Genomic DNA, 23084 nt, shown 5'->3' on the forward strand with positions numbered 1-23084 from the left:
ATTTGCTAAGAAAATTATTCATCCAGTAAACTTATTTTTTTTAATTTCCTTATTTTCTGTGTATGGGTGTTTTGCCTGCATGTGTTTATGTGTACCACTTGCATGCCTGGTGCCCTCGAGGGCAGAAGAGGGCACCGGATGCGCTAAGACTGAAGTCAGATGATTTTGAGCAACCACTTGGGCGTTAGGAACCCTTCTCCTCTGGAAGGCCAACAAATGTTTTTCACCACAGAGTCAACTCTCTGGCTCCTCGTCTAATGACTCGTGAAGCTACAAGCATTCCAGACTCGGGAGAACCACTTATAAGGCCATAAACAAGATCAAACTATTACTATTGAGACATAACCTAGCTCTCATTTTGCTGGGTCCCTAGGCCCTGCTGATGTATGGAGGCTCTAAAATTACTTCCTTCTGGTTTTGTTTGTTGTAGTTTTCCAGACAGAGTCTTAACCGTAGGCTGTCCTGGACTCACATCACAGATAGTCCAGGATGACCTGGAAGTCCTGTCAACCTTCCTGCCCCAGGCTCCTCAGTGCTGGGACCATAGACAACGGGCCAGCTCCTCAGTGCTGGGGCCATAGACAACGGGCCAGCTCCTCAGTGCTGGGGCCATAGACAACGGGCCAGCTCCTCAGTNACAACGGGCCAGCTCCTCAGTGCTGGGGCCATAGACAACGGGCCAGCTCCTCAGTGCTGGGGCCATAGACAACGGGCCAGCTCCTCAGTGCTGGGACCATAGACAATGGGCCACCATGCCCAGATTATTTTCTTCTGAATCAATAAAAGGCTAGTTTTTAATGCTACAACATATGTTCATCCATTTACATGTAGATTTATTTAAATTATTTAGACTTATCTAAATGTATTTGTTAGGAATTCTTAGTTAGCGCTAGCATCTATCTACCTACAGGGCCCCCTGTGGCTCAGGCAACCTCCAGCTCACCGTGGAGCAGAGCATCCGCTGGACCCCATTTTCAAGTGTGACAACCACTGGGCTTGTACTTCCATGCCCAACTAGCTTCATTTAACTGTAAGAACATGTGTAGTTGCATCAAATAAGCACACAGTAATAAATTACTCACAATTTCAAACACAGTGATTTTGTACAGTTACAGGGTTTTCTGGGCCGACTGGCAGACTCTGATGGAATTATGCTGTCCAGACACACATACACACATACACAAAAAACAAAAACATTAGTTACTTAAAACTAGATAAACAACCTCCAATCTATAAATTCTGCCTAACATAAAACATTAATAGATGCTTCCATTTCTGGCAAAACTTTGTTAGAATGTCTCCTTTACATTTTAAAAAATATTATCAGCAATTGCTAAGACTACATCATACATGCTCTTCTCTCTGAGAGAACTGAAGCTGAAAAGCTATAAAAGCTCCTGGAGTTTCATCAGAAGGGAGAAGGAAGGAGGAGCAGGTGCGCGAAGGACGGGTAGTGGGACAGAAGGGGCTGGCTGACTCAGCATGGTTCACAAGCCGACAGAGCAAAGGCAACCAAGCCAACACTCAGCATGTGAAGAGCAGCACTAAACATCGCTTTACAAACGTACACAGCGAGTGGAAAAACATAGCAAAGCTGCCAAAGGACATGAGGGAATCCGTGGCTGATGGTCTCTAAACTTGTCCATTTCAACTACCTCAAAATAGAGTGCTTTAGACAAATACACAGCTTTAAAGGGAAAGACAAATGGAATATATTTTGAATAAATCTATTTAATGCTGCACTGAAATTGACTTAATAATTCAATTTACATATTTTCAAAACACTTACCCATTGAATGGAAGCCTTGCCTGTGTCTGGATGCCAGATGTTCCAGTAAAATTAGAGTTGCTTGCTATAGACACATACGAAGACTGCTGTAACTATTAGCAAAAAAAAATAAGTTAATATTTGCAGAAATTGATAGCACTCTCAGACATAACAATGTATAAGAAGCATGACTACCCAAAAATAAAAAGCAATGGGTAATTTCATATAAACCTGATGGTGTTTTTAAAGACCTCAACCAACACTAGTGAAATAGCATCAATGTCTAACAGCATTGAATGGTACAGATATAAAAAGACTACTTCACAAAGGACAATGTCAGGGTTATAGGAAATTCTAGGTGAACATCCTCCAATACCAAAATAACATCTTTTAAGTGAGAAATGCACTGGGGCCCACACACAGCTCCTATCTATTCTGCACTGCTGTGTGAGCTCAGGAAGCATGCCGGTCCCCTGGCTGAGAGCCGTGGCTCACGCTCACCCTCCCCACCCCCAAGGCAGAGGCATGGTCAGCTCCAGGCCACCCTATACTAAAGTGCCATCCTGTCTCAAAAAGTCCCCAAGAAAGGAAGCTTACAGCCTACTTTCCAGCACAAGCCAGCAGCAGCATATCTGCGTGTGCAGATGAACGTCAGTGTGGGCACAGTCTTTCCTAAACTCACCAGGATTCTGATTTTTAATGTCAACTTTGTAAAATGCTTATCTACAGCCTTGCCCTATCACCAAACTATTCCAAACTACCCAACCTTTAAATCTTATTTCTGCTGCATATCTCTAAATTCTAAACAATAATATACCATTTTAGAAAGAGCCATTTTCATACGGAGCTGATGTTTACATTGTACTCAGAAGGTGATAGAGCTCGACATTCTAAGGGCAAAGAGCAGTTCTGAAGCACGGTCCCTTCACCCCCACCTACCTGAGTAACATACTGAGCTGGAAGCACTGCGTAGCCCACGTTCCCTGTCCCTGGAGCGGGTGCCAGCACAGTACCTGGTGGCAGGTTAGTGAGGTTGGGCTGGATCTGAGGCAGCGGTGTAGCAGGCATGATGAGCCTCTGCTGTGGCTGGCTGGTAGTTACAATTTGTGAAGTTGAATTGATTGGTTTTGGAACAACCTTAAAAAAAACAAAGAAAATTTGTGACTAAATAATAAAAACCATCAATTTTATGGGAGCTTAATCCAGTATAAATATCTTCTATACAAATTATTTTCTAGCTTTTCAAAACAGAGTTTCTCTATATGGCCTTGGCTGTAGACCAGACTGGCCAGGTCTGACGCAGAGGCCTGCCTGTCTCTGCTTCCCAAGTGTGGGGATTAAATGACTGTGTCCCCATGCCCAGCTTCTTAAAACTGAAAAGTAAACTGCCCTTTGGGAAAAAAACGGAGAAGCTACACAATACTCACTTGCTTAACGGCCTGAGCTTGGACAAATGGAACAGACATCCGTACAGGGGTGGTATTAACAACCACTGGTTTTGCTTTAAAAAAATAAATAAATAAAAATATTTACAAAAAACAGTACTGAAAACACTTAAGAATACTTATCCTTCAAGCTATGCTTAAGAACCAGCTTAGAGCATCCCACCTGATTCTCACTCACTTTGCGCATCTTTAATCAAAGACAGTTACCTTTCTTGAGAGGCAGAGGCAGATCCATGGCTCTCTGTGAGTTGGGAGGTCAGCCTGACATACATAATGAGTTCCAGGCCCGCCCAGGCTACAATAAAAACCAAACCAAAACAACAACAATAAAAAAAAACCACTACCACCAACAAAAGGGGGTAGATACCTGTCACAGTTGTTTATTCTCCTCCCCCAGAAAATATGAATCTGAGGAGAGTAATCCCCCAGGGGACGGACTATGTGCAGGTTCAAAGCTTCCCACTGAAATCCTTCAGCCTGCGCTCAGAGCCGTACACAAAACCGAAGACAAGCGCACTGCACTTACAAGTTCAGCTAAGCACACCATTCTGTGCTACTACTTTTAATCTCTGTGTTTTTCTTTAAGCTAGAAAAACGATCGTGCTGGCACAACTAAGTATTTAAAAAGACAAGAGGGCAAAAAGCCTAAGAGTCTGAGTTCTTGAGCTGGGAAGATGGCTAACTCAGCAAGTGCACAGAAGTCAATCCCTGAAACCCACATGGTTGGAGGAAAGAACCAACTCCCACAACTCTGACACACATGCATGTAAACATACCACACATGCACATGCACACACACATACATGCATGTGCACGTACATAACACCCAAGAACTTACACATACATGAGCAGTCACATACAGACATGTGCACACACATGCATATACACATGCACACATGAGCATATATGCACATGCACACATACATGAATGCACACACTTACTAATAATGAAAAAGTAAGTTCTAAAGTGAAAAGATCCAGTGGTTCAAGACCCAGTTCTGCCACTTTTAAGTGTGTAGGCTCTTTGCGTGTGACGTGGGTAGTAAATTCACTACTGCTATTACTGTAACTATATAAATGATACTGTGGGCAGGACACTCCAGGAGACTCAAGTTTAAAGCTCTTGCTCTCAAGATTATACTCTTGAACAGATTCGGCAAGTACGCAAATAAAGAAAAAAATAGGTTTTAAAAAAAGACTTCTATAGTTTATGTGTATCAGTGTTTTCCACCTGCATTTATGTCTGTATACCACAAGCATGTCTATCGCCTATGGAGGCCAAATCCCATAAGAATGGAGTTCCAGAAGATTGTGGAGTTGCCGTGTAGGTGCTGGAATCAGAATCCAGGTCCTCTGCAAGAGCAGCACATGCTGTCTGTGCTGCTGAGTCGTCTCTCCAACCCCACAAATACTGAGGGAATCCTACAAATGACTTCACAGGGACTAGGAGGTGACGTGCGTGTGACAATAATTAAAGAAATAGAGCTTATGAATTTGAGAGAGCAAGTGAGTGTGGGAAGGGAGGGATAGAGGAAAAGTAAAAATGATGTGATTAATTTCAAGAAATAAAACATACTATTAAAGAAGATAAACTGCGCTGAGATTTCACAAAAGAGAAAATACACTTATTGGCAGAAAAGCATGTAGGACACCACAGTAGAGCCGCAACCATGTGGCAGTGGCAGGGGCCTCCCTCATCCAGGCTGTGGTGGCGGCATACACACTGCGGCAGGGCTGCTCTGCAGACAGCATGAGAAGCGGGGATGGCAAAGCCTACCACATGTGAAGAAACACAGCAGTCTAGGTGCAGCCCAGGGAAAGGTAAACACACACACACATACACACACACACACACACACACACACACACACACACACACACACACAGAGAGGTAGGTTTCAGATACTGGACTGAGTGCCCTGGTGTTAAGGCAGACATGTGAATAGTTATCCTAGTTGTTTGTTTTGTTTTGTTTGAAAGATCTCTACACAGTTCTAGTTGTCCTTGACCTCGCTATGTAGACCAGGCTGGTGTTGAACTCACAGAGATCCTCCCGTTTCTGCCTCCCAAATTCTGGGATTAAAAGCATACACCAGAGCTGGTGAGATGGCTCAGTGGGTAAGAGCACCCGACTGCTCTTCCGAAGGTGCAGAGTTCAAATCCCAGCAACCACATGGTGGCTCATAACCATCCGTAACAAGATCTGATGCNCTCTTCTTGAGTGTCTGAAGACAGCTACAGTGTACTTACATATAATATATAAATAAATCTTTAAAAAAAAAGATATTCGAATAAATAAATAAATAAATAAATAAATAAATAAATAAATAACGTGCACCAGGCTTGTATTCTTAAATTTAGTTTAATTTACTATATAGATCAGGCTGGCCTTGAACTTGCAGAGATCTGCCTACTTCTGCTTACCCCAGTGCTGGGATTACAGGCATGCACCATCCTGCCCAGTCTTTTTGGTTTTTCGAGACAGGGTTTCTCTGCGTAGCCCTGGCTGTCCTGGAACTCACTCTGTAGACCAGGCTGGCCTCGAACTCAGAAATCCACCTGCCGCTACCTCCCAAGTGCTGGGATTAAAGGCGGTGCGCCACCACGCCCAGCTTGTCTGCCCAGTCTTAATCTGTATTTTTAATTCTATAGGCAATGAGAAGTTTCTAGGGTGATCTGAGGTATTTAAATATTACTAAAACAACCCAATGGAAAATATTTGGTAGCAGTATTTAAAAAAAAAAAAATCAACTCAAGTTACAAGAACCAAGATAAGGCAGAGGAGCAGAAGCATGAGGGGTTGGCTAGGGGCAGGTGTGAGCGAGAGCCTGACAGGCCTGGGAATGAGAAAGGCGACGGCACCATCCACCCCACCTCACCAATGTGCGGGAACCATGTATAAAGGAAGAAAAGGCCAGCCATTGCAGGGCTATGCAGTGAGGTCCAGGGCCATGCTCTGCCACTTCCATGGCCTTGAAGGGGTGGGGGTGGGAAATGGAAGATAGGAAGGATAGAACCTGGGGTTTCATGTATGTGACAATAAAGCCAGGAGCCTGGTCTCAAAGAAAGACAAATCCTGGGGGTTGGGGGTGGGGACAGCCTAAGCAATAAATTAAATTGCCTTCTTTGTATAAAAAAGCCATCATGATATCAATGGAATTCTTCCTTTCTTAAACTTTTGATGGAGACTGGCAGGCTAGTAGCTGAAAGGCAGAGCCACGAGTGTCCTAGGTGACTGCTATACACAGAAGGTTCCCAGGAAAGCAGTGACCAGTGGTGACTGCATGGATCCGACTGGGCAGGGACACAGCTGGCTCAGAGCATAGAGCACTTGCCACAGATGCATAGGCACCCCAGACCCACACAGAGCCAGATGTTGTGCTGTGCCTCATTCTACAGTGAAATGGGACCTAAGACAGCCACCCAGAAGCTTAAGGCACCACCCAGTCTGCTCTACTGAGCAGTAGGCAACAGCTTCCAACACAGTGAGAGCTGACACGGAGGCCCTCTGACTTCTGGGGCTGCTCTCGGGCAAGTACATCTGCACTTTGCATGCACAAAGATAACATAAAGTGAGTTCAAAGGTGCATATAAAATATTTCAATAAAGTTATAATAAAAAAGAATACATAAACAATGTGTGGTAGTTTGAATAAAACTGGCCCCCACAGGCTCATATACTTGAGTACTTAGCCTCCAGGGAGTGGAACTCTTTGAAAAGATTAGAAGGATTAGGAGATGTGGACTTCCTAGAACCCATGCCAGATCTAGGCTTTCTCCCTCCCTCCCTACCTGCAGATCAGGATGTAGCTCCCAACTACTTCTTCAGCACCATGCGTGCAAAGCCTGCTGCCATGCTCCCCACTATGATGACAATGGACTACCCTGAAACTGTAAGCAAGCTCCAGTGAAATGTTTACCTTTGTAAGAGCTGCCACAGTCACAGTGTCTCTCATAGCAATACAACAGTGACCAGGACACAATGACGTTGGATTTGAACTTATCTGAGCTGGATTCTTCCATTCACTTCTGCACTTGGTTGTATGGTATTGGGGACCCAACCTAAAGCCTTACACCTAAGGTGAGTACTCTGCCACTTAGCTACCTACTCATCTTTTCAAGTTGACATTGTGGGATCGTACTGCAGTTTCCCAAAGAAAAGCGGGTTGTAAGCTGTAAGCTGGTCTGAACCTTCTATTCTGCTGGACTCTGAAAAGCAGCTAAGCCTGAGAACAGCAACCGTGTCCATGCAATTGCATCAGGAGAGAGAGGGGAAGGGCAGAGTCTCCTTGCAGGCCGGCCCTGAAACTGCCATACAATGAGGGTCTTGCACTTCTGGTCCTTCTTTGTTCACCTCCCAAGCACTGGGTTTACAAGGTGTATGCAACCACAGCCAGTCTGTGCTAATAAGGAGAAAACCACCTAAGGCTCTATGCATGCAAGACAAGCACTCTGCCGACTGAGTAGCCTTGCCAATTATAATTTTAAAGTACTATTCAAAAGAAGATTAAAATAATTGTTGAATTCTTTATATACGGACCCAAGACTTAGCAAAGAGCTGTACAGTTCAGAAATTAAATAAAGCATTTGGTTCTAACTAAATCTGTCCCATTGACATAAACAGTGGAGGTCTAAGCAGTAAAACAGCTACCCAATTAACCAATACTTAGGGTTATCTGTATTATTGAGTTTCAGGGGGTTGTGGGCTGCCTCACATGGATGCTGGAAACCACTCTGGTTCTCTTGGAGAGAGCTAACCCCAACTATCTTCTCACAGAATAAATGGTTACGTACAACTCTGATCTTACTTCTCTGTCTTCTGTAACCACTACTCATCCATACTGACTAAGGAAATACCAGCTTGAAGAGAAGAAAAAGCAATGTTCTTTGACAATGTTAAAAGCATTCACTACTGTTCAAAGAGAAATGGTTACAAACCTTGCTGGAGAGGCTGCGTGCTTACACTGGGGCTCTGACTGGCTGGCTGGGCTGAGCTACTAGCTGTTGTGGCAGTAACAAGTCGGACATAATGAAACTTGCTTCCAGGCACTTGAATCTGCTGGACATTGGGAGCAGTGGCCAGAGGGATGATGGTCTTAAACTGTGAGGCGCTCATTCCTCCCACAGTGATGGTCTGCACAGCCGATTTCACTGTCTGTCAAACAATACAAAACGACATGCCTACCATTAATCTGTTAACTTACAACCGTCATATAGGTAAGAGAGAGTGCTCTTAAATCTCATCAATTACGTGCTTGGAAAGAAGTGAAAAATAATATTCAGCTGGAGGTGGAGACATGATGGCTCAGGGGTAAGTGCTCTCCCAGAGAACCAGGGTTTGGTTCCCAGCATCCATGTGAGGCAGCCCACATCCACCTGAAACTCAGTTTCCAGGGGATCTAATGCCCTCTTCTAGCTTCCACAGACCCCCCCAGCATGTGGTACACAGACAAACATGACTTCATAGGCAAAGCACCATATACATAAAATAAAAATAAATCCAATTGCTCCCACCCACACACACACACACACCCCCCCACACACACACACACACTTAATTTGAGGCAGACCAGGGAAGGGTATATGGGAGAGTTTGGAGAGAGGAAAGGGAAGGAAGAAATTCCGTAATTATAACCTCAAAAGTTAAAAAAAATAAAATAAAACTGAAAACAATAAGAGCACTGACTGCTCTTCTGAAGGTCCTGAGTTCAAATCCCAGCAACCACATGATGGCTCACAACCATCCTTAATGAGATCTGACACCCTCTTCTGGCGAGTCTAAAGACAGCTACAGTGTACTTACAAATAATAAATAAATAAATCTTTGGGCCAGAGCAGAGCCAATTAGAGCAAGTGAGGTTGACTGGAGCGAGCAGAGGTCCTAAAAATTCAATTCCCAACAACCATATGAAGGCTCACAACCATCTGTTTGGCTAGTGTACCCATATACATAAAATATAAATAAATGAAAACACACACTCACACACACACACACACACCTTGTTGTTGCTGTCATGAAACTATGAGAAAATTACCATTTTTGACTCCCAGAATTAAAAAGGGAATACAGATGTTGCTTTATCAAACAAACTATAGTGTTTTTTTATTGACTATGTTATAGAAAGACTATCCTGTTCTTTTATCAAATGTAGTCTATTCTGGAATGCTGTGGTACTCACCACCCTGACTCATGATGCCAAATACAGTTCAAAATTACCCCAATTTTGGTTGTCTAGAGAGTAACCAATTCTGGGTATAAGAAATCTGAGTCAAATTTTAATAATCACCTCAATAATTTTCTTCACCAGATAGTATGCTGAGACTTGGCAGGAAGCTAATGAGACCTCAGAAGCAGCTAGGAAGCAATGAGTCTCATGAGCCGCCCTAACTTATGAATGACCCATGTATATCATAGTCAACACAGCAGAGGTGAGCTACGGTGGTGGGCGCGTGGTAACCTCGGTACTGCAGAAGCTGAGGGTGGGCGCTGCAGGTAACACACTGAAACTTTACTTAAAACAACAGATGGTCTGGTGAGATGGCTCAGCAGTTAAGAGCACCGGCTGCTCTTCCAAAGGTCCTGAGTTCAAATCCCAGCAACCACATGGTGGCTCACAACCATCTGTAACAAAAATCTGATGCCTTCTCCTGGAGTGTCTGAAGATAGCTACAGTGTACACACATATAATAAATAAAATAAACAAATAAAAAGAAATCAGGGTTTAAAAAAAAACAATAGATAAATAAAGGAAAGGTGACTACCCTCTTGTAGAGGATGATTTCATAAGAAATGATGCATACCCTTACTTAGTCTAGAAAGTGCTCACACAAGACAACTGTCAAATGACTAAGGATTTAATTTTCTCTTCACACTTTCTTCCTATCTCATAGGCACTTGAGGCAGAGCTAGCAGTAGAGAGCTAGTTTAGCATTTAAGAGGCCCTAGGCTTGATTCCCAGCACTGCAAAAACAAAACAGACATGGGTGGGTAGGGGAGCAAGGTGAGGGGAGGATATAGGGGTCATTTGAGATAGCATTTGAAATGTAAATGAAGAAAATATCTAATAAAATAATTAAAAGAAAAAAAAAAACAAAAATAGCTTGCAAGGGCTTTGAGTTGGATTGAATTGACTCAGTAGATCACCTTGGGGAGGACTGACAGCCTGTGTCAATCATTGCTGTTTCTGATTTTTTACAAATGACAGACACCATGCACTGAAGGAGCCTCTTTAGACATCTCCTCTACACTCCTGTGTGTGGCCTGACTTCTTACAGTACTGGCTATATAGTCCAGTATGTTTTGCAAACTCTACATGATGACCCTGGGTTGAAGGCCATATGGATTTATTAAATCTTTACCAGCTTTTCTACTAATGACAAAAATACAGTCTAACAGAATAGAAAAATGGACTATCCATGAAATTATTCCACTGATATCCATGTAGTAAATAATTTCTAGTAAATGAGAAAAAAAAAAAAAAAAAACAGACAGGTTTGGCATGCGTGTGGGGAGAAATAAGGAGCCATTTAGTTTGGTGGTTGGAAGCACCGGCTGCTCCTACACAGCCTTCCTGTGTGTAGGTCCAGTCCCGGGGATTCGAGGCCCTCTCCTGGCCTCTGTGGGCACCATCCATGCACATGCATGATGCACAGACATACACGAGGGTAAGACTTGTACACACATCAAAGGACAATCTTCCTGGATGGTGGTGGTGCACGCCTTTAATCCTAGCACTCAGAAGGCAGAGGCAGGTGGATCAGCCAGGGGTACACAGAGAAACCCTGTCCCAAAAAAACTGATCAAACAAACAAGTAGAAGGAAATCGTAAAAACAAAACTTAGACCTTGTTTGTTTGTTTGAGACAGATTATTCATGTAGACCTCGATGTCCTGGAACTTAGTCTGTAGTCCAGGCTGGCCTTGAATTCATAGAGATCCTCCCAAGTGCTGGGATTAAAGGCAAACACCAGCACTGCCCAGCAAACTCAGACATTTTAAAATCTAATGTTAAACTTTTCTGTATCTTAAGCTTGAAGGTACCACTCTTATAAGCTATACATCATTGGCTTTTAACTGAAAACTTCAGATCTATGTTTTTAATTAACATACAAGTCTCTTTACATTTTTTTAAATGCATGTGGGTTCTTATGTATGTGAGGTATGGTGTGTATATTTGAGTGCAGATGCATATGAGCCATGACATGGATGCAGAGGTCAGAGGGTAACTTTTAAGAGTTAGTTTTGTCCCTGGTGATCACTCACACAGCCTGTACAGGCAGCACTTTTACCCACTAAGCCATGTGGCTGCCTAAGTCAGCTTACACGTCCTACATAGTTAAATATTGAATAAGTAACAAACTGTGGCCTCCTACCAAACCATCTGACCTTTTTTTGTCACCCCACTCCCTCCTTATTGACTTTCTTTGGGGCTGAATATTTTAAGAGCTTTGGAAAACTTACTTAGGGGTACAGCCTTTTTTTTTTTTTTTTGGTTTTTCGAGACAGGGTTTCTCTGCGTAGCCCTGGCTGTCCTGGAACTCACTCTGTAGACCAGGCTGGCCTCGAACTCAGAAATCCGCCTGCCTCTGCCTCCCAAGTGCTGGGATTAAAGGCGTGTGCCACCACACCCAGCTAGTGGTACAGTCTTATCTCACATACTCATACCTAGTCTTGACCCTCACATGTGCATGCAAAGAAACATTTAAAAATAATAATTTGTTACATCTGCAAACTTACTCTTACTGTCCTATGTACTGCATGGTTCTTACTTTACTCTGCCTCAAGAACTCACTGTGGGATTTTCTTTTTTTTTTTTTTTTCGGTTTTTTGAGACAGGGTTTCTCTGTGTAGCCCTGGCTGTCCTGCCTCCCGAGTGCTGGGATTAAAGGCATGCGCCACCACGCCCGGCTCTGGGATTTTCTTATATGTGGGTCTACAGATGGGACGGGACAGGACGGGAAGGGATGGGAGGCAGGAAGGGAAAAGAGAGAGCTCTTGTTCTTAACCTGAACCCAAACTGCTGCGGTCTTCATCTCAGCTTTAACATTTTTGTTTGACAATCTCTGTCTCAGGTCTAGGGATGCAGTTCAATAAGCAAAGGCTCGCTGCCCATACGTGAGGCTTCCAGCAAATGGTCCTGTGATTTCCATTACACTCCAACAGAAACACAAGTATGCACACACTAAATATATTGTAATAAAAAGTCAGCACCGATAATAAGCAAATCCAGAGAACAGACTCAACGGGAGCCTGCTATTACTGGTCTTATCCCAGCCCTCCCAATGATGTCGCTACCACCCTGCAGTCATGCAGGGGCTTCAGAGCATAAGCAGCTGCCTTAGGGGCCATTTGTCCAGCTCAGTGTTAATGTTCAGCCTCGCTGTCTGTCCTGCTCGGCCCACTTCCTGCTGCGTGTGCATCAGTCCAGCGAGCACGTCAGAGAGTAGGCAACCACTCATACTCTGGCCCTCTTTTCTCCTCTCTATTCCTTCTAAGCCATTCCTCACACCAGTCACAGTGGTTTCAGGAGGTTCATCATCGCAGTCCTCTCTGGCTGATGTCACTCCAAAGCACACTTACACAGACACGCCCTCAGACCCACCTTCTCCAGAATTCACAGAGGCTGACGCCATTGGAGTTGGTGCTCTTGCACTGCTATGTGGGTCCCAGGAAGCAAGCACAGGGCCTCAGGCCTGGCCACAAGCGCCTTTACCTGCTGAGCCATCTCAATGCCTCCTGTATCCTTTCTTGATTTTGTAATTTTACATGCATGTAAGTATTTTTTGTTTTTGTTTTGTTTTTCAAGACAGGGTTTCTCTGTGTAGCCCTGGCTGTCCTGAACTTACTTTTTAGACCAGGCTGTCCTCGAAATCTGCCTGCCTCTGCCTCTGCCTCCTGAGTGCTGGGATTAAAGGCNTTCACCACCATGCCTGGCTGCATGTAAGTATTTTTAAAATAATGTTTTCCCTACTGACTTAGGGTTTTTACTGCTGTGAACAGACACCATGACCATGGCAACTCTTATAAGGACAACATTTAATTGGAGCTGGCTTACAGGTTCAGAGGTTCAGTCCATTATTATCAAGGCAGGAGCATGGCAGTAACCAGGCAGGCATGGTGCAAGAGGAGCTGAGAGTTCTACATCTTCATCTGGAGGTTGCTAGCAGAGTACTAACTTCCAGGACAGGGGAGATTAGAGTATTAAAGCCCACACCCACAGTGACACACCTACTCCAACAAGGCCACACTTCCAAATAGTGCTACTCCCTGGGCTAAGCATATTCAAACCATCACTCCTATCCTCCATAGAGCTTTAGGTTCCACATGTCCATGTTTTCCCCCAAAGAGTACTGCCCCAAATAAAGCAGGCACTAAACATATACTCCTAAGTCATGAGAGTTCTGCCCCACATACAACAGACATTCACCTTATACTCCTAAGTCATGAGAGAACTGCCCCACATACAACAGACATTCAATGTATACTTGTAAGTAGCAGATGAAGAAACACCAGGCAGGACCCACCTACCTCTCTCTCCTTTTAGACTTTCCACTACACCTTCTTTTCTTGTACTGGGAAACAGCTGGGTGGGCTAAAAGCACTGTATGCTCTTCAAGAAAGCCTTGGCTCGCCGGGCGTGGTGGCACATGCCTTTAATCCCAGCATGTGGATTTCTGAGTTCGAGGCTAGCCTGGTCTACAAAGTGAGTTCCAGGACAGCCAGGGCTATACAGAGAAACCCTGTCTTGAAAAACCAAAAAAAAAAAAAGAAAGCCTTGGCTCATTCCCCTGTACTCGCAGTAGCTCACACTCACCCTAACTCCAATCCCAGGGGATCTGTCTTTGTTAGGGTTTCTACTGCTATGATAAAACTATAACCAAAAGCAACTGGGAGAAAACACTATAACCAAAAGCAACTTGGGGAAGATGGGGTTGATCTCCTCTTACTCTTCTCTACCACAGTCCACCAAAAAAGGAAGTTAAGGCAGGACTCAAGCAGAGAACCTGGAGACAGGAGCTGAAGCAGGGATGGAGGAACACTGCCGATGGAGGAACTGCTTACTTACTGGCTGGCTCCCTCATGGCTGCTTAGCCTGATTTCTTCTTTTAATTTTTATTTTTTGTCCTTTTACTGAAAGTAGATTTTTTTTTCTCACATAATATATATCCTGATTACAGTCTCCCTTCCCCTCTACCCATCCCAGTTCCTGGACGTCTCCCTCCCATCTAGACCTACTACTTTTCTGTCTCCCATTAGGGGGAAAACAAAACAAAACAAAACAAAACAGGCTTCTAAGGGATAAAAATAAAATACACCATAGTAAAATATAATTAAGATAAAACAAAAACTGTCATACTGGTATTGGACAAGACAAGAGAAGGCACAAGAACCAGAGACCCATTCCTTCTCACACTCTGGGATCCCATAAAAACATTAACCATCTGGGCATGGTGGCATATACCTTGAGTCCCAGCACTTGGGAGACAGAGGCAGGTGGATCTACAGAGTGAGTTCTAGGACAGCCAAGGACTACACAGAGAAACCCTGTCGGGGGGCGAGGGGAGCTGGACAAGACAGTAAACTGGAAATCATGATAAACATTCAGAGGTCCTGGTGCAGACCCATGCAGGCCCTGTGCACCCTGCCTCAGCCTCCGTTCAGTCGTGTGGGCTTCTATCATGTTGGGTTAGGGAGCCTTCATTCCTTGGTGTCCTCCATCCCCCTGCTTCTTACATTCCTGGCTCTTACTATCTTCCCCTCCTTTTCTGCAGGGTTCCCTGAGCCCCGAGGGGAGGAGGTTTGATGGAGACATCCCATTTAGAACTAAGTACTCCAAACACACTCACTCTGCACACTATCTGTGAGTCTCTGTATCTGTTACCATCTGTCGCAAGAGGAATCTTCTCTGATGATGTCAGCCTGCTTTCTTAAATCCACCCAGGAGAGGCACCGCTCCAAGAAAGCTAGGTCCTCCCATGTCAATCACTAATCAAGAAAAAACCTTACAGCCAGGCATGGTAGACTGCAGGAGGATCCCTGAAAGCCTGGTCTACAGAGTGAGTTCCAAGACAGAGCCATATAAAAATACCGTGTCTCAAAAAGGAAAAAAGAAAAGAGAAAAAGCCTTACAGCCTCCCCTCTATGCCAGTTCCATGGAGGCATTTCTTACTTTAGAGTCCCTCTTCCCGTGTCTGTCTGAGTTTATGTCAGGGACAAACACCAAGCAGCACAGGATGCAGCGCCTCTTCTGACCTCTGAGGGCACTGTGCACGCACAACATATATGCAGGCAAAGCATCAGAAACAAAACAAAATAAAGAAAATGAGTTCATAAATAACATTTTAACTTACAGCACGGCAATTGTTAGGGCACATTAACACGCCAACTGCAATACACTAGTGGCAAACCAGCCACCAACACTAAGAACCCCACTCACTACGTTAGGGCTCTCCCTCTTCCCCCTGTCCTCTTGAGTCATGTCATGTATGCCACAGCACAGCACATGACTTCAGTACTTAGCATTTTACTTGCATTCAGTTGTGTCAACCACCAACTGCAAGCTCGTCATTCGTTCCCACAGTGTCAGGAGAGCACGCACAAAACGCACAAAACCGCAGACCCGAGGGCCACCAACAGCTACAGCACAATAGTTTCCTATAACAGGAGTCCCTTATCAGGTGTAAGCTCCCAGCCCTCTGCTTAACAAATGACAATTAACACGTGAATGTAGCACTTTCATGTAAAAAATATAATTATAATCAAAGACCATCTGTGGTCTTACTCAATATCTGTGTTTTCTTCTACTTCCTAAGCATAAAGTCAGATGTTACTTCATTCCTTGGAGTAAAATAAAGTCATGCACCTGTATGACCGTACCTAGTAAAGAGACTGGATGCCAAGTACTTTGAAGAAGCCTTTCTACGCGCCATGCCTTTCCTGTGTCCTTTTCTCTTTCAGCCCACTGGAAGTCTGGAAGTCAATTATAGATTATAGCCTAAAGCCATTTTCTAGTCTAGCATTTAAAAATAAATGGTGGGGCTGGAGAGATGGCTCAGTGTTGAGAACATGGACTACTCTTGCAGAGGTCTTGAGTTCAATTCCCAGCAACCACATGGTAGCTCACAACCATCTTTAACGGGATCCAATTCCCTCTTCTGGTGTGTCTGAAGACATTTACAGTGTACTCACATATGTAAATATAAATGGCTACATCAGTTTTTAAAGTGTATTCAGTTAAACCTGAGAGACATCTTCCTCCCTCCCTTCTCTGACAAAGGTCTCCCTACTGGCCCAGACTGGTTCTCCCAGCGCATCAGAGCAAATGTGATGTTGATAATTAACCAATTATCCATTGTATTCTTTGAAACACAAACTATGTATAGCAGCAAAAAAAATCTGTATATTGTCTTTCCTCTATAAACCTGCATTTAAATTCTATAGCCTTTAAAAATGTTTATTGTGCCACTGCACTTAATCCTAGAACTCAGGAGGCAAAAGCAGGGGAGCTCCATGAATTCAAGGCCAACATGGTCCAGCATAGAGATATCAAATGAGACTTCTCAAGGAAACACACACACACACACACACACACACATGGGGGGGCGCAGATGGGGAGAGGGAGGGAGAGAAAGGGGAAGAGAGAGGGGCAAAGAGGCAGGGAGAGAAGGGAGGGAAGGAAAGAGAGAGGGAGGGAGGGGGAGAGAGAGAGAGAGAGAGAGAGAGAGAGATAGATAGATGTTAAGTACATTTCCAGCCATGGAATTCTTCTATAACACCTCCATACCTTCTTTGTTTTGCAGACCAGTCTTACATTGTAGCCCTGACTAACCTGGTCTTAATTTTGTGGCAATCCCTGTCTCAGCATCCAGGTATGAAGGATTGTGTGATGTAAACATTCATGCACATACATGCACACACCATCACATGTGTACGGAGGTCAGAGGACAACCTGGGGAGGAAGCAGGTTCTCTCTCTCCCAGATGGGTCCTGAGGATCAAACCAAAGACTTTCCCCTGCTGGGCCATTGTCCTGGCCCCAGTAATAAAAGATTTATTCATTTTGAGGCAAGGTTTCACTATGGAGCTGCTCTGGCTGGCCTTAAACTCACCATGTAGACCAGGCTGGCCTCACACTCACAGAGTACAGGGTTAAAGACATGTTGTATTCACCACCATGCCAAGAACAGTTCTGAACAGTATATTTACAAACAGAAGAACGCAAAGGGGCAGAAAATGATATTCCAAGTCAACAACCCAGAATAAACAAGAGTAGCCATATTTATATTAAGTAAAATAGATTTCAATTCAAAAACCGGTAAAGAGAAACAGGAAGACCACTGTCTTAAGATCAAGGAGTCAAAGGATGAAGTGTTAACTTAGCAAAAAGAAAATAAAAATAAATATATAGTAATATGGTGTCAAAGCGGGAAGAGACAGACTCCAGTGCAGTAACATAAGGGGCCACACACCCGACTGCCAGGAGTGCACACATCATCAGACAGAAATCGAGGGAAGCATCGGTTAAGCTGCACCCTGGACCAAAAGGACCTAACAGACACCAACAAAGCACTTCCCCAGACTTGTAAATCACATGCTTTTCTCATTACCATGGACAACGTTTTCTAAGACATATCATGTAGTCCTGAAAATACAGCTCTACAAAATGGAAGCCTGAGGTCACACCTAGAGTCTTTTCCAACCTCAATGCAACAAAACCAAAAATCTGTGAGAAGATAAAACTTTGGAAACTGTACAGATACATAAAGAGCTTAAAAGGTATTCTCTTTCTTTCATTTTCCTTTTTGAACAGTCTTACTACTTACTTAGTCCAGGCTGGCCTTGAACTCTATCCTCCTGCCTCAGCCTCTGAAATATAGGGATTACACACAGGTGTGCACCACCACATCGGCCTAGTTGTTCTGAAATAACAGATTATAGAAACCAAGAGGAAAATACTTTAAATTCCTTGAAACAATGAAAATGAAAATATATCACATTAAAAACCTCGAAAGATTTCAAACACACAACTTACATTTTAAGGAGCTAGAAACTAAGAACAAACCAGATCCTAGGTTAGGAGAAAGAAATAACAAAGATCACAACAAAAATAAATGCATGAGGGACTAAAAGCTACAAAAGTCAGTTTTTAAAAAGAGAGAGAGCTGGTTTTTCTTTTATAAAAAAAAAAAAAAAGCATTTGGTAAGTGTTTAGGTAGAGTAAGAAAAGATAAGACTCAAATAAAATCAGAGACAAAAATGCAGACACCTGGGTGTGTCAGTCGGCACATGCCTTTGACCCTGGCACCCAGGAGGCAGGGGCAGGAATATCAGCACATACCCTACATAGCAAATTGTAGGATAACCAGAGCTACATAACAGGAGAGACCCTGTCTCAAAAGAAAAAATAAAACACACAAACAAACACTTCTGGGCACTGTGCCTCAGGCCTGTAACTCCAACACTTGAAAGGAGTTCCAGGCTAGCCTGGTCTACAGAGTGAGACTGAAGACAAGTGGGCAAGATGGCTTACCCAAAGTCTGACAGACTGAGCTCAAGTCCCAAGACCCATATGGCAGAAGAGAAGCAACTCCTGACTCACAGGCACATGTGATGTGGGGACACACCCCAACATCTGGGAGGCCAAGGCAGGAGGACTCCAGGTTATCCTGGTTACTACAGTAAGGATGAGGCCAGCCCAGGTAAAAGCAGGGACTGCGACCACCATCACAAGGACGCAAGGGACCATCAGGAGTTATTATAAACAACTATACAACACAACAAAAACAACTGGTAAGAAACACAGGATCCTGAACACAGGTACCTTCCTGTGAGTGCAAAGACCAATAGCAAGCCTTAGGCTGAGTCAGCTTCCCCATCAGCACTGAATCCTTTCTTTGGTCCTCCCATCGAAGACCAGAGAGTTTCCACACAAAACTTTCAACTAAAACATTTGCAGCACACACCAATTTTGGTTAAATTAGTACAAAAAATATAAAAGAATTATTCGAAACTTATCCTATGTAGCCAATAGTATTCTGACACCAAGAGCAAATAAGAATACAAACAAAACAAAAGAAAAGAAAAACAAAACACAAAACCAAAAAAACCTATAGACAAGTAATTTGACAAACATGCAAAAGTCCTCAACAAAATACCAGTCAATTGAACAAGGTCATTACTACAGCGTCTGCCTGGCAAGAGTGAAGTCTGACTTAGGTCCCCATAACCATGAAACAACTACAACAGCAACAGCAACCCCTTAGAAGCACAGTTAGAGCACAGGGCCTGAGGGAAGAGGACTGTCCGTTGTGAGTTGGGAGCTAACCCCGCTACACACCGCGCCAAGACAAGCTGGACTACAAAATAGGGCACAGTGACATGTCCATCAGCAAGTGGAGTGCAGCCAACCAAGTGCTCACCTCAACAGATACAAAAAGAGTTTTATGAAACTTAGTGACCTGTACTGGCTAATTTTGTGTCAACTTGACACAGGTTGGAGTTATCACAGAAAAAGGAGCTTCAGTTGGGGAAATGCCTCCATGAGATCCAGCTGTAAGGCATTTTCTCAATTAGTGACCAAGGGGGGGAGGGCCCAGCCCATTGTGGGTGGTGCCATCTCTGGGCTGGTAGTCTTGGTTCTATAAGAGAGCAGGCTGAGCAAGCCAGGGGAAGCAAGCCAGTAAAGAACATCCCTCCATGGCCTCTGCATCAGCTCCTGCTTCCTGACCTGCTTGAGTTCCAGTTCTCACATCCTTTGGTGATCAACAGCAATGTGGAAAATGTAAGCCGAATAAATCCTGTCCTCCCCAACTTGCTTCTTGGTCATGATGTTTGTGCAGGAATAAAAACCCTGACTAAGACATAACCATTTGTGATAAAGCTCTCAAGAAATTACACATGGAAGGAACATAATCATGTGAGACCATATACTTAATCATGTGAGATCACATTACACACAAAAGGAACATACTTAATCATGTGAGACCACATTATACACAGAAGGAACATACTTAATCATGTGAGACCACATTATACACAGAAGGAACATACTTAATCATGTGAAACCACATTATACACAGAAGGAACATATTTAATCATGTGAGACCATATTACACACAGAAGGGACATACTCATGTGAGACCACATTACAAACAGAAGGAACATACTCAATCATATGAGATCATATCCAAAAATCCAACAGCTAGTATTATACTCATGAGGAAGAACTTTATAAAAATCTCAAGAAAAAAAAAATTGATTATTTTCACTACTTTTACTCAATAAAAGTGCTACAAGTCTTACAAAGATCAACCAGAGAAGAGAAAGACACACTGTTCGTACTGGAAATGAGGAAGTCAGATTGTTACTATAGGTAGATGATACACAGAAAACCTAATGGTAAACAACAAACTCTTCAAGTGTCAAGACACACAATCAACAGTTAAAAGCCACAGTCCTGCTGGAGATCAACAGCAGAGAACTATCTGAGACAGACATCATGAAAGCCATCACACAACAGTCACCAACACACACACACAAAACCAAACCCCACAATACTGAGGCATATACTTAGCCAGAAAAGTGAAAGAGTTTTACAATAAAAACTATAAAACACTGATTACATGAAGCTGGATATTACAGCTCGGTGACAAAACACAGGCTCAGAACATGTGATACCTTTGATTCAATTCCCAACACCAAATTAATTTCTACACTGGGAACAGGGAATGCTAGTGGCAGACAAACACATATCTTTCTCTTAAGACATGAATCCCGGTCGGGCGTGGTGGCGCACGCCTTTAATCCCAGCACCTGGAAGGCGGAGGGAGGTGGATTTCTGAGTTCGAGGCCAGCCTGGCCTACAGAGTGAGTTCCAGGACAGCCAGGGCTACACAGAGAAACCCTGTCTCAAAAAACCAAAAAAAAAAAAAAAGATATGAGAACCCTATTTTTGCGGTTACCAAAGTAGAAGCTGAGTACTGTCAGGGATTTTACACGTTCACTGGAACGTCCGTGTAACCACTCTCTGCCTTTTGAATTAATGAGTTTTGCATGTTAAGACTGGGCTTAAGAAACTGAACTATACCATAACGAACATTTCTAAAAAGAAATACTATCATTTCCAATCGAAAGGTACATACACTGGAAGCAAGAAAATCAAGGATATAATTGGTAAAACCTAAAGCCAAGACAAATAAAAAGACATCCCTTCATGACTTCAGTGTTTGTTTGCATGTCTAATAAATACCTATGAAATTCATGATTACTTAGAAAATGCAATAGGGGGCTGGTGAGATGGCTCTGCAGGTAAGAACACCCGACTGCTCTTCCAAAGACGCAGAGTTCAGATCCCAGCAACCACATGGTGGCTCACAACCATCCTTAACGAGATCTGACTCCCTCTTCTGGAGTGTCTGAAGACAGCTACAATGTACTTACATATAATAAAGAAATAAATCTTTTTTTTTAACGATTTATTTATTTAATTTATATATGTGAATATATGTGAATCCACTGTTGCTGTCTTCAGACACACCAGTAGAGGGCATCAGATCCCATTACAGATGGTTGTGAGCCACCATGTGGTTGCTGGGAATTGAACTCAGGACCTCTGGAAGAGCACTCAGTGCTCTTAACCACTGAGCCATCTCTCCAGCTCCCAGAAATAAATCTTTAAAAAAAAAAAAATGCAATAGAAGAAAACTGTCCTCCAGCGAGTGACAACTACAGGTCAAGTGGGCCGAGAAAGCAGACATTCTGATGTTCTACAATGGAAGCCATGACATTAGGGTGAGGACTGTCGGCAGTGTTAACAAAGCAAGGTTGTCACCAAGCCTACATAGGGAGAGATGCTAGGAGAAGAAATGAGACCCAAGAGACTCGCCAGCAGACACAGAAGTGAACAGGAGGACAGAGCTGAGCAGAGAGGCAGAGCTAGCCACATGGTGGGACACCATGCCAGGATCAGTCGGGGTACGCTAGAGAGCTGGATGGGAGGTGGCCTGGAGTTCAAGGCCAGCATAGGCTATATAGAAAGACTCTGAAGAGAAGGCAAAGCAAAAGAAAAGAATAGCTGTCTCTGTATAAATCTTAGTAGCAAACACACACACACACACACACACACACGCATATATAGACAGACAGACAGACAGACACACACACACATATACAGACAGACAGACAGACACACACACAGGCACACACACACACACACACACATATATACAGACAGACAGACACACACACACACACAGGCACACACAAACATATACAGACAGACAGACAGACACACACACACACACACACACACAGGCGCACACACACACACACATACACATATACACACACACACATATATACAGACAGACAGACAGACAGACACACACACACACATACACACACAAGTATCAGTCTACCTGTAATAATTAAAATTCGGGCTGGAGAGATGGCTCAGCGGTTAAGAGCACTGTCCGCTCTTCCAAAGGTCCTGAGTTCAAATCCCAGCAACCACATGGTGGCTCACAACCATCCGTCATGAGATCTGATGCCCTCTTCTGGGGTGTCTGAAGACAGCTACAGTGTACTTACATAATAAATAAATAAAAGGGTTTTTTTTAAAAAAACAATTAAAATTCTGCAAAGAGCTTCTAATGTTTCCATCTAATGTTCGGATTGAACTCTGAGATGAAAACCTTATCTTTCTATGTTTCAGCCCCGTGTGTGAAAAGCATGAGACAAAAAGCTGAGTCCACTCGGTTATAAAAAACGCCATGTACCAGGACTAACATAGTCAAAATGGCCATCCTGCCAAAAGCAATCTACAGATTCAATGCAATCCCCATCAAAATTCCAACCCAATTCTTCACAGAGTTAG

The 23084-nt window shown here is 43.5% G+C and overlaps 1 protein-coding gene across 6 annotated transcripts in view; it reads right to left on the bottom strand.

Moving 5' to 3' along the window:
• Lin54 (lin-54 DREAM MuvB core complex component) overlaps window positions 1–23084 on the bottom strand; it is a 69854-nt gene that overhangs the window by 10378 nt on the left and 36392 nt on the right. For all 6 annotated transcript variants that reach the window (XM_021210364.2, XM_029545311.1, XM_021210365.2 and 3 more), the window contains exons 5-9: window positions 8151–8367; window positions 3196–3269; window positions 2708–2905; window positions 1790–1881; window positions 1083–1154 (exon numbers count right to left, since the gene is read on the bottom strand). In XM_021210364.2, coding sequence (XP_021066023.1) covers window positions 1083–1154; window positions 1790–1881; window positions 2708–2905; window positions 3196–3269; window positions 8151–8367 — 653 coding nt within the window. The remainder of the gene's footprint in view (window positions 1–1082; window positions 1155–1789; window positions 1882–2707; window positions 2906–3195; window positions 3270–8150; window positions 8368–23084) is intronic.

The sequence above is a fragment of the Mus pahari genome, chromosome 13 (genome assembly GCF_900095145.1).
Source record: "Mus pahari chromosome 13, PAHARI_EIJ_v1.1, whole genome shotgun sequence".
NCBI lineage: Eukaryota > Metazoa > Chordata > Mammalia > Rodentia > Muridae > Mus > Mus pahari.